This window comes from Nestor notabilis, unplaced genomic scaffold (assembly GCF_000696875.1).
Source record: "Nestor notabilis isolate BGI_N333 unplaced genomic scaffold, ASM69687v1 scaffold20185, whole genome shotgun sequence".
Taxonomy (NCBI): domain Eukaryota; kingdom Metazoa; phylum Chordata; class Aves; order Psittaciformes; family Psittacidae; genus Nestor; species Nestor notabilis.
Window position 1 is genome coordinate 3,496 of NW_009928136.1, and position 11,708 is coordinate 15,203.

At 53.7% G+C, this 11,708-nt stretch overlaps 1 protein-coding gene across 1 annotated transcript in view; it reads left to right on the forward strand.

The window, feature by feature from the left end:
• The window catches only part of AKAP8 (A kinase (PRKA) anchor protein 8), a gene marked incomplete at its 5' end in the record, with an annotated part of 12,660 nt that extends 1,304 nt beyond the window's left edge, over nt 1-11,356 (forward strand). The window contains 12 exons of the mRNA XM_010014390.1: nt 378-660; nt 1,071-1,668; nt 2,082-2,226; nt 2,391-2,444; nt 3,520-3,540; nt 4,102-4,198; nt 4,882-5,023; nt 5,423-5,516; nt 6,361-6,491; nt 7,683-7,778; nt 10,804-10,922; nt 11,071-11,356. Coding sequence (XP_010012692.1) covers nt 378-660; nt 1,071-1,668; nt 2,082-2,226; nt 2,391-2,444; nt 3,520-3,540; nt 4,102-4,198; nt 4,882-5,023; nt 5,423-5,516; nt 6,361-6,491; nt 7,683-7,778; nt 10,804-10,922; nt 11,071-11,356 — 2,066 coding nt within the window. The remainder of the gene's footprint in view (nt 1-377; nt 661-1,070; nt 1,669-2,081; nt 2,227-2,390; nt 2,445-3,519; nt 3,541-4,101; nt 4,199-4,881; nt 5,024-5,422; nt 5,517-6,360; nt 6,492-7,682; nt 7,779-10,803; nt 10,923-11,070) is intronic.
• Nucleotides 11,357-11,708: the final 352 nt, after the last annotated feature.

Consider the following 11,708-nt stretch of genomic DNA (forward strand, 5'->3'; position numbering starts at 1 on the left):
TGCTGAAGCCCCCCCTCCCCATCCCGGCAGCCCCTGGAAGCTGCTCTGAGCTCTCCACGCAGCTTCTCTTCTCCAGCCCCAACGTCTCCAATGGGAGCTGCTGCAGCCCCTGCTCATCCTCGTGGCCTCCTCTGGCCTTGCTCCAGCAGCTCCATGTCGTCCTGATGTTGAGGACCCCAGCGCTGCACACACATTTTAGGCTTGGGAAAGAAGAATCTTGGCTGTTCCCCCATTTTAGAACCTGCATTTCTTTGCAAAGAGGTCAAATCCAGCTACAGCCGTGCCTGGTGGGATCTGCTCACATCCAAACCCTTCCTCCAGGTACCTGTGTCTATCATATGGAATGTAACATCCATGTTCTTCCCCTTTCCTGCCAGGCTATGAGGGCTACGACTACTACAACACCCAAACCACCGCCGCTAACACCGCAGCCACGTACAACTATGCTCCCGCCAGCTCCAGCAGCTGGGAAGCCCACAAAGCTTCGGATATGAGCCTCAATGCTGATGTCAGCTCTTCCATGCCCATCACCTCCTACGGCACCGAGCACTCAGCCAACGAGAACTCGGATTCCATCATCGCCAAGATCAACCAGCGCCTGGATATGCTGTCGAAGGAGGGCAGCGGCGGGACCGGGGACGGGATGGAAGACCAGGAGAGGTGATTCTGCCACTTGCTTATGCTTAATAGTGAAAATAGGAGCCAAGGGATGGGACAAGAGGAAACGGTCTCAGGGCAGGTTTAGATGGATACTGGGAACAATTCCTTCTCCAGAGGGTGCTCAGGCGTTGGAACAGGCTGCCCAGGGCAGGGTTGGAGTCACCGGCCCTGGAAGCGTTCCCACCCCGTTCAGGGTATCCTGCACGTAAGTTTGATACTTGCTTATTTCCACCAAGAATAAGGAAAAGGTGACGTGGGATACAGAAAGTGATGGGTTTGCAGGGATTAATAGTACTTCTATTGTGGTTTTCTGGCCAGAACTACACGGATTGGGATTAAAACTGGATGCAAACCCCCATGTGAGGTGTGGGAATGTCACCCCTGGTGCTGACCATCATCTCCTCCCACAGCTCTTTCAGATTCGAGTCCTTTGACTCCTACGACTCGAGGTCCTCCATGAACGACCGCGACATGTATCGACCCAGCTACGACTACGGCGACATCGGGACCGACCGGAACGATTCCTTCGGGAGCCAGTTTGACAACCGCAGGGATCAGTCACGCAACAGAGGGAACAACTACGGGCTCATGCGGGGCCGGGCTCAGAACCGTGTCCAGAACCGCGGGCGACTCAACGCCTTCAACCGCAGCGACCACTTCATGCCCTCGTCCAGCTCCGAGCGCCTCTCGGCCCGTTGGAATGAGCTGAACTACATGGGAGGACGTGGGATGGGGGGGGCCGGATCCAACAGGCTCCCTTCCCTCTTTTCCCAAGCCCTCGTTCCCGATTATGGTGACTACGGCGACTACGGAGATTACGGCGACTATGGGGATTACGGTGACTATGGCGACTACGGAGATTACGGTGACTACGGAGACTATGACTATGGCATGATGGGGATGTCGGGCATGGGAATGGGACGGTATGGGAATATGCCGTATGGAATGGGGAGGCAACGGAACAGAGACAGGATGGGGTCGGTGCCCTGGCACATGAACACGCTCATGGTAAGTCGTCACCGTCGGGTTTGGTTTCTTGTCAGGGTTGAGTTTTGCTTCCCTCGGTGTGTTGGCTGGAGAGTGGAGTCCTTTGGGAAGCATGAGCCTTAATTCGTGGTGCTTCCGTGAGTTATTCCACTATGGAACAACTCACATTTTCCTGGATAGAGATGGGTATCGCTGAGCTTGTATAGACCCATTTGCAATCAGAGTAGAGCCTCTGACTGCTTCCCCCATCCCAAATCCGCTCACAAGGGGCACTAACCCAGCTATAAAATCTTTTTATAACCAAAACCACTTCTGCAGGGTCACAAGAATTAAAACTTCCTTAAGAGACGTAGCAATTGGGTGGAATACTTTGATTTTGAAGCTTCTCTTAACGCTTCAAGTTGATTGATCCAAGAGATTTCTTCCCCCTTCAGCCCAAGAGAAGAGGGTTCCGGAACCGTTCCGGAGGGCGGTCGGATGGTGAGGGGGGAGGACGCAAGAGGAAACAGTCACAGAGTGGGGATGAGCCCGACAGCAAACAGGCGAAGACTGACAGTGAAGGAGATGACACTGACAATGGTACGAGCCCATTTTGGGCCATTTTCCTCTGGTTTTACGTGTTTTCTCTTTCATCTGGCTGAGAGTTGCTCCATTTCAAAGCTGGGGGGATTTATTAGGAGACTGTTAGCTGGGAGAAAAGCCTCCCCAGCACCAGCTTAAACAATCCTTCTTTTGCACAGCAGATGAGGGAGAAGGAGAGGAAAAATCCGGAGACGAAGCAGACAAAGGTGTAAGTAGCCTTGTTTTCTATCAGTCTCCATGGTGAATGTGGGAATGTGCTCTGAGGGCAGGAGCAGCTCTGCTCTGGAGCCAGGCTGAGAGAGCTGGGCTGGGGCAGCTGGAGAAGAGAAGGCTCCTGAAGGGGAGACCTTAGAGCAGCTCCAGTGCCTAAAGGGGCTCCAGGAAACCTGGAGAGGGGCTGGAGGGGGGTTGTTGCCATTTGTGTTGTGTGTAACTTGGGTACAGCTTGCTTTGGAGCAGCCATAGATTTAAAGCTTGATAGTAAGAAGCAATACTTGGTGGTGACATAGAGGAAGTAACACCAGTGTCTCTGTGTGTTTCTCTTTTCCAGGAGAACAGGAATCGGGGTGATTTCACGGAGGAAGGTAGGGATTTACCCCCTCACTCGGCCCCCTGGACTAATCCCACCACTTCAGCTGGTTTGGGATTGTCATTTCCAGTCAAGACACATCAGCCCCAGGCATGTTGCACCTTCTGCCTTTGGGTGACTTGGGGAAAACCATGTGTGGGACTTGAGTTGCTGCTTTTAGGTTGTTTTCAGGATGGGAACTGAGGTGTAGCTGGATGTTAAGTGTCATTGAAGGCTCCCTCTGATGCCCAGAGGCTTCTTTACCTGAAAACATGTCACATGAATTGTTCCCTGAGTCCTTTGAGGCTGAAGGGCCTTGGACTGGGAGCTTTCTGCCCCAAAACACTGCGGAGATGAGATCTGCTGGATCTTTGGTTCCTTTTTGCTTTCCCAGTAAGGGAAAGTCAGGTCTATAGAAGACAGGCTGAGAGAGCTGGGATCTGGGCTGGCTCAGCCTGGAGAAGAGAAGGCTCCTGAAGGGGAGACCTTAGAGCAGCTCCAGTGCCTAAAGGGCTACAAGAAACCTGGAGAGGGGCTTTGGACAAGGGATGGAGGGATGGGATGAGGAGGAACTGCTTCCAGCAGGAAGAGGGAAGAGTTAGATGGGATATTGGAAGAAGTTGGTGCCTGTGAGGGTGGTGAGTCACTGGGTTGAAGGGTTAAGCTGTGGCTGCCCCATCCCTGGCAGTGTTCAAGGCCAGCTTGGGCACAGGGGCTTGGAGCAACCTGCTCTAGTGGAAGGTGTCCCTGCCTGGGGCAGGGGGTTGGACCAACCCAAAACACTTTGTGATCAAGGAATTCTTGGGAAGGCGACATGAGGAATATCTCCAACCCCATCCCAAGGGAGCAGAACTGGCATCTCTGCTGGGTTTTAGGGCTTAACTTCCTTGAGGAGCTTTTTCAGTCATGGGAAATAGAGGAGAACAGGGAGAATCTGGGGAGAAAGCAGCGGTATCTCCCAGGGAAGGGAGATGGAGGAGTGGCTGCAGCATCATGGAAGCCAGGACTCTTCCCACTGATGGAACATCCTGTTGCTGCCTGCAGAGACTTGAGCTGCTGTGGGAGTTTTAGGGAGCTGGAGGAGAGGGTTTGGGGTTTACAGTAACTGCATGAGACCTCAGGAAGGGGCTGCTGCTTCCCTGTGGTCGGAAACTGGTTTGGGAGAGGGAGAGCTCCCAGAGACTGAAAGCTGTTGTGACCTCCCGATGCTGAGGGTGAAAAGGAAACAGAGGAATTGAACCCCAGAATTCCTGAACCAATCAAGTGGGTGATGGGGAGCACAGTAACTCTGATTTATGTCTCAGCGTCAGGAGATGGCTGTGAGGATGATGATGAGGAGATGAAAAAGAAGAGGGAGAAGCAGCGGAGAAGAGACCGAATGCGCGATCGTGCTATGGACAGGTAGGAGCAGTGATCAACGGGTCCATTCCCAGCGTTTTTCCATGTGAACAGGAGAATATCCCGGGGAATCATATTGTGGGGCTCTGCGCTCTGATTTCAGCAGGTTTTTACCCTCTTTGTGTGTTTTGTGAGTGTTCTGAGAACATTGTGGGGTTTAATACATGGATGAGTGTAGAAGTCCAGAAGGGTGTTTAAGAGGCTGTGTATGCACTTACACACTCTGCACTTACAGATCTACCTTTAGCTCATTAATTGCTGTATTTTATAGCATTATAAAGGCTGTATATAGCAAAACACAAGGTTGTATATGTAGCTTTGCTATAAAATCATACAGTTAATGAGCTGAAGACAAGATGAACCAGCCAAGGTGGCACCAGTGTTTCTCTGTCGGGTGCCAGGGAGAGAATCTCCACATCCAAGAGTGCCCATGAATTTGTCCCATTGCTTTTAAACTCACGCAGGGTTTTAGCATCCACTCCCCTAACATAAAGCTTTAAGGAGAAGGAACTGCTCTTGAATCTGTGCAGGTTCTACCCCAATTACAAAGGCCCAAATGAAGTAAAACTGGGGGGGTGGCACTTGGAGCAACGAGGTATAAAACTGCACCAAGGGTGGTGATGATCTTGATCTTGATTGTAAAAGTTGAGCTCATTCCTCATCCGTGGTGTGATTTCTCTGCTTAGGATCCAGTTTGCCTGTTCTGTCTGCAAGTTCCGCAGCTTTGAGGAAGAGGAGATCCAGAAACATCTCCAGAGCAAGTTCCACAAGGAGACCTTGAGGTACATTGGTACCAAGCTCCCGGATAAAACAGTCGAGTTCCTGCAGGTAGGTGGGATGCTGCTGTAGCTCAACCCTTCCCTGCATCCGTACTGGGATATCAAGGCTTCGTTTGGGGTTTCTGGGCTTCATTTGGTCCACCCAGAGCTGAGGAAGATGAGTTTTATTTTCTGGATGACCAGTGGTTGCGTTTTGGGGGCATTTATCAAGGATTTGGGGTCTCCCACAAGGAATCTGATGGTGACATGGGAGCAGGCTTCTGTTTGGCTCCAGTTTGATCTTTCCATCTCTTGTTATAACATGACGGGGAGGGGAAAACCTTGGCCTCGTGTAGTTCATTCCCCAACCACAGGCTTCCCTGTGGGTGTTCCTTGGGCAGCTCAATTCCCTTTGGAGATCCTTGGCCATCTCAGTGGAGGACACCGAGTTTTCTCCTCTTCCTTCCAGGAGTACATCGTGAACAGGAACAAGAAGATCGAGAAGCGGCGCCAGGAGCTGACCGAGAAGGAGGGCACAAAGCAGAAGCCGGATCCTTTTAAAGGTAAATCTGTGTTCTGTGTCCAGAGACTGAGTCAGGTTGCAAGGCAAGAAAGAGATGGGTGCTGTTGTAGTTCTTTGGGAGCCAAACATGAAGGACTCGAGTCATCCAGCTGCAGGTTCCGGGGGGGTTGTCAGCTTTGTGAAACAAATGGACTTGATGGGAAAAGGGAAGCGTCCGACGCCGGTGCAGGTTCTCAAGCAGCAGATTCCCGAGGCTTGTGCAATGTCAGGAGCTGAAATTAAGGTTAAAAGGGAAAAATATCCCAGAATTGTTGATTTTTGAAGCTGTTTGGTTAATGCAGCTGGATCCTGTGTTCGTTCTTAATGTTTAAGTGCTGAAGTTGGTCTGTTGTGGCAGTGAAGGTGATGGGGAAAGAGCCGCTTGGCTCTGTCTTCGTGCCAGTCCCCTGGGAGTGATGAGTGGAGTTGAGTTAAGCTACAGGGAGTAAAACTGAACCTAAGTAGGGAGGAGGAATGAACCCAGCACTGGGTGAAGCATGATTTGTCCCTTCCAGCTTTAAATAAATGGATTTTAGGGAGGAAAACAGTCTCGGGTGAGTCAATTACTTTGTACCCCAGGCTGTTATCCCCATCTGTCCTCCTCCTCCACTTGGGTCCTGTGTTGGTATGATCTGGTTTAGAGCAGAGTGACTATCCTGCCCATCTTAGAGCAGCATATGGGATGCTTTTTGTCTTGGAAAGCAGAAACTGGGGGGAATAGGGGTGCTGGATTAGTGTGTTGCTTGTAACATGGGGTTGTTAGTGGGTGGAAGGGTGCCTGAGACATCCACCAGCTGAACATGTCACTTGGCTTGGCTTCTGGCTGATGTCTTTTGTCTCTGTAGGCATTGGGCAGGAGCACTTCTTCAAGAAGATCGAGGCAGCTCACTGCATGGCCTGTGACATGTTAATTCCTGCACAGAACCACCTTCTCCAGAGGCACCTGAGATCTGCTGATCACAACAGGAACCGCAGGGTAAGCGCCACCTTCGCCTCCGAACCAGAGCGTTGGTCCGGGCACTCGAGCTTGGTTTGTGGTTGGAGCATTCCCAACTTCCTTGGGCCAACCCATTCCAGGGCCTCAGCACCCTCACAGTAAAGAACTTCTTCCTTACATCTGACCTAAACTTCCCCTGTTCCAGTTTGAACCCATCACCCCTTGCCCTACCACTACAGTCCCTCATGAAGAGTCTCTCTCCAGCATCCTTGTAGCCCCCTTCAGACCCTGGAAGCTGCTCTGAGGTCTCCACGCAGCTTCTCTTCTCCAGCGCCAATGTTCTCAGCCTGTCTCCATACGGGAGCTGCTGCAGCCCCTGCTCATCCTCGTGGCCTCCTCTGGCCTTGCTCCAACAGCTCCATGTCCTCCTTGTGTTGAGGACACCAGAACTGCACCCAGTGCTGCAAGTGGGGTCTTGCCAGAGCACAGGGGCAGGATCCCCTCCTTCGACCTGCTGCTCACGCTCCTTTTGATGCAGCCCAGGACACGGGTGGTTTCTGGGCTCAGGCACACACTGAACCTGGCTCATGTTCAGTTTCTCATGGACCAACACCCCAAGTCCTTCTCCTCAGGCTGCTCGGAATCACTTCTCTACCCAGCCTGTAGCTGTGCCTGGGATTGCCCCACCCCCGGCGGAGGACCTTGCACTTGGCTTGGTTGAACTTCATGGGGTTGGCACCTGCCCACCTCCCAGGCGTGTCAGGGTCCCTCTGGATCCCATCCCTTCCCTCCAGCATATCAACTGCACCACACAGCTCAGTGTCCTTGAGGGACACCACTCGTTTCCTCCTTCTCAGTCTGCGGTGCTCATAAGTAGACGAAACCAAAACCTGCCTTTGAGGGCACTTGAGGAACTCGTAAATGAGACGTAATCGATGTCTAAGTGGGGCCAGGCTGGAGATGGGGAGAGCTTCATCTCTGGCTTTGGGTGTTTGACATGTTGGGGATTTACTCTTGGGATACCTGGGGGATGTTTCAGCTGCTGCTGCTGCAGCACCTCTTTCTGCAGGGCTCACGTTAGTGGAAGAGAGGCGGGTGCTCCCTCACATCCGCTTTTTGGGATGTTTTCTGGGATTTCAGATCAATTTCCCAGGCAGGAAAACAAGCCGTGGAGCCGAGCTCCTCGTTCGCAGCCTTCCCCTTTTAAACAGAGGTTTCTTTCTTTCCCAGATGGCTGCAGAGCAGTTCAAGAAAACCAGTTTACACGTGGCCAAGAGCGTCCTGAATAACAAACACATCGTAAAGATGCTGGAAAAATACCTCAAGGTGAGTGGAGCAGGAAGTTGGCACCTGGTGCCGAGTTCCCGGAGCAGCGCGGAGCTGCGGGTCGGTGACGGGACGTCTGGCTGCATCCGATGGGGATGAACGTAGGTTCTTCTCTGCTGCCTTTTGCTCTCTCAATCCTAGGTCTGGTTTCTTCTCTCCGTAGGTGGTTTTACACTTCTCATGCTTTTTGGTTTGCTTTGTGTTCATGTATTGAACCCGCAGATGTACCAGCCATCATTCCCAGGCACCTGTAGCTCAATCCTGAATCCATCCAAACCGAGACCGTAATTAAAGAAACCAAAGTAGCCAAAGGAATTCCAGTTCCCCCAAAGCCACCCCTCGAGCTGTGGCCTTTGGAAGGGGGGACACACACCAGGCTCCCCCCAGCAAGCGTGCTGGTCGGGAAGCCACCCCTTGACTCCCGCTGGGATTGAATCCAACGCGGATGGCTCCTGCTCCATCCACTGCACTGGGAGGGGGAGTTTATACCCTGTGTAAAGAGCCGGGCTCGGCAGTGCTCCCAGCAGCTCCAAGGGACAAAGCACCCCGGGGTGGGTGCACCCCATTCCCGTGAGTTGAAACACTCTCATTAGCCCCCCCACATTTTATTTCCCCCCCCCTTCCTCTTCCCTTGGGAAGTGGCAGAGAACACCCCAGCTGACCTGCAGAGCCGAGACGGAGCACGAGGAGAGGGCAGGGGAGGGTTTGCTTAAGCCCCAACCAGCGTTCGGAATTCCAGAAGGAAGCCTGGAAGGCAAACGCAGTCTTCAGAGCATGGGGGTTAACCCCGCTCCATGTGGGAATGCCAGGTGGTTATTCCCGGCCTAAAGCGCGGGTTTAACGGGCCGAGGCCCGCATCCGAGAGAGAGGAAAGGTCGCAACCTCCTCGGCTGGGCGAAGATGAAAAGAAGCACTTGTGGCTACTTGCTGGTTCCCTGGGAATCCGGGAACAGCCCAGGATCCGGCGGGACAACCCCTCGTTTGCAGCCTGGCAGACGAGGGCAGGCAGCTGCCCACAGAGCCGCCATGGGGCAGCAGATGCTTCCCCTGTCCCCCCGGCGCCGGGGGGGTAAGTTGTGGTCTGTCCCAGCTCCCACCTCTGCTAAAATACAGCCCAAAGCAGTAAAAGTACCCGTTAAACCCACTAAAAACTGCGACTCCACCCACTGGGTCCAGTACAAAGAGACTCTGAGCTGGGAGCTTGTCCCAGGACGGGCCGGCTTGGCCCTAGCGCGGCCTCTCATACCTGTTGACCAGGAGGGTGAGGTAAAACCCCTGCGGTACCCTCAGGAGGTGCAAACCTCCAGGATGTCTCCAAGAACTTTAAAAACCGCCAAAAACCAGAGAAATTAAGTTAAATTAACCCCCTTCTCCCCCCCAAAACTGGAACCACTCAAGTGCAACTCCATCTACCCCTGCCAGGGTCCGCAGGCACGGCCACATCTCATGATCAACGGTATCAAAGGCTGCCGGCAGATCTAAATGAATCCCGGGCTCCTGACCTTTGGCCAGCGGCAGGAGGAGATCTTCGGAGCCATCCCAGCACGGTCTCCGTATCATTCCCAGGTGCAAAACCAGGCTGAAAAGGGGTGGAGGAAAATCTGAGGATTCCAGGTAATGCCAAGAGCCGCCTCGCCATAAACCAACCCCACGTTCTCGGCACAGCTCCCGCCCAGGCCGGAGCCTCAGGGGCGAGACTTAAACTCAAGACTTGGGGCCGCATCAAGAGATGAGTTCTTGACCATCGGCCTAAAGATTCCTCCTCCTCCTCCTCCTCCTCCTCCGGGATGGCGGGACACCTCGCCCTTCCCATGGGAAGCCGGGAGAGTCTCCACCACGAGTGGACTTCACACATCCCCTTCCCGGTAGATTTGACCGGCGATAACGGACGTTGGGGTCCAGATCGCGAGGTTGAGGGTTGATTTTTGCCCCCCTCTCCATAGTTCTCCCCGTCACCTCCATAGGGCTCAGCACATTCCTCAGCCAGGGAAGATGAACGTTGAGGTTTCTCCTCCATCTGCATGGATCTTCTCGCGTGGAGGCAGCCAGCCTGGGCTGAATGTGATCCAGGCGGATCTTAACCCCAGGGTGGGGTTGCGGGAGGGGGAAAGGAGGAAGGATCCAGAGAGGTTTTTCCTCCTATCTGGAAAAAGAAGCCCTCTCCCTGCCCCACGGCGGTCGATCTGGTCACAGGCGAGGCTTGTGTTTCCCCTGTGAGGGGGGGAGCCAAAGCAAAAATAGGGAATTTCAGGAATTTGCCCTCGGATTTGCAGCCCGGGTGTTGTCTGGGGCAGCTCCTCTCTGGCAAGGTCATGCTTATAGAGCAGCAACATCCCTCCTCTGATCTCCACCTCTGGGAATGTGAGCAGAGCCCCCTGATGTCCGCAGGGAGCGGGGCTGGGATCCGCTGTCGGCTTCCATAAAGGTAACGAGGTGAAAATTCCAACCCAAAATCCAACAAAACGAACCCAAAAAGCCCCAAAATCCCCAAATCTGGAGGGTTTTGGTGTCCCCGAAACGCCCCGCGAGGGCTGTGAGGTCGCGTCGCATCTGGATCCCTCCGTCTCTCCCGACACACTAAAAGGCGGGATGGAAACCTGGAGGCACCGCTGCAATTCCCACCGAGGGAAGGGGAGTCCGCCCGGCAGCAGCTCCGAGCCGGGGCCACGGGGTTGAGGAATTCCCTTTGGATTTGAATCGTCTTCGCTTAGATCCCAAATTCCTCCTGGATGAGGAGCGGAGCCGTAGCGCAGGGTCCGTCCCCGGTGCCCGCAGCACCGTGTGGGACCTTTAATATTTCACTGGCTCTTTTCCACTCCTTCCAGGTGTGGGATCATTTGTTTTCCCTGCAAATCCTTTGGGATTTTCCATGATGGATATCTATTTAATTACTGTTTCCACCATTGCAAGAGCGGGCCGTCGCCAAGCTGATTTCCACTTGCCATAACACTCTTCCCGTGTGTTCACGGCAGAGATTCCCGTTGCTCCATGACTCCTTGTCTCTCTCCCATCTCTTTTTCCGCAGGGAGAAGATCCCTTTACAGATGAAATCACGGATCAAGACGTGGATGAAGCTATGGAAGGTGGAGACGGCGCCGGGGAAGGAGCGACCCGCGGCCTGCCACCACCACCAGCACCACCGAGGTCTCCCAGGAAGGGGAAGGAGGAAGCGGGGAAGCGACAGAAGCAGCCGAACCTTCCCAAGAGTTTTCCAAAGCTGAGGAATTCCTTAAGAATCTGGGGGAGCAGGATCAACCCTCCAAACCACTCCTGATGCCCCCGTTCCTTCAAGACGACGAGCTGGAAGCAGAGGAGGTGACGTCGGACGCGGCGGCAGCGCCTTCGGAAGCGCTCGGAAGCGCCGGAAGAGCCCCCAGCAGCTCCTGAAAAGCCCCCAGAATCGGTGGTTTCTCCCCAAAATGAGACTGAGGGTTGGGCAGGAAAAGAGGAGGAGGAAGAGGAGGAACACGGGAGCGAGGAGGCGGCCGGTGGGAGTGAGGAGGAAGAGGAGGAGGAGGAAGAAGAGGCTCCACCAGCAGCCACGGAGCCACAACCGGAGTAACTGTGAATGTGTGTGAAGGTGACGGTAGAAGCTGCGATTCTGGGTGGATGATGAGGATGATTAATTAGAGTTTGATTAATTGGGGGGGTTAATTAAAGGGGAAGGGCCCAGCCGCAGCCTTGAGCTTCCTTCATCCCGGTAGCGATTCTTTCCGCTTCCTTCCTGCAGATCTTTTTCTTTTGTGGTGGTGATTTAGGAGGGAAAACGCAGGATCCAGCCCCAAGAAACCCGGGAGTTTGGGGGGAATTTTAGAGAGGAAGAGGAAAAACAAAGCTGAGGTTTGGCAAATGAATAAAAGCATCGATTGGATCCCGGCGGCTCCTTGGGTCTGGAATGTGGCTGTGGGCCAGAGCCGGCACCTTATCCCC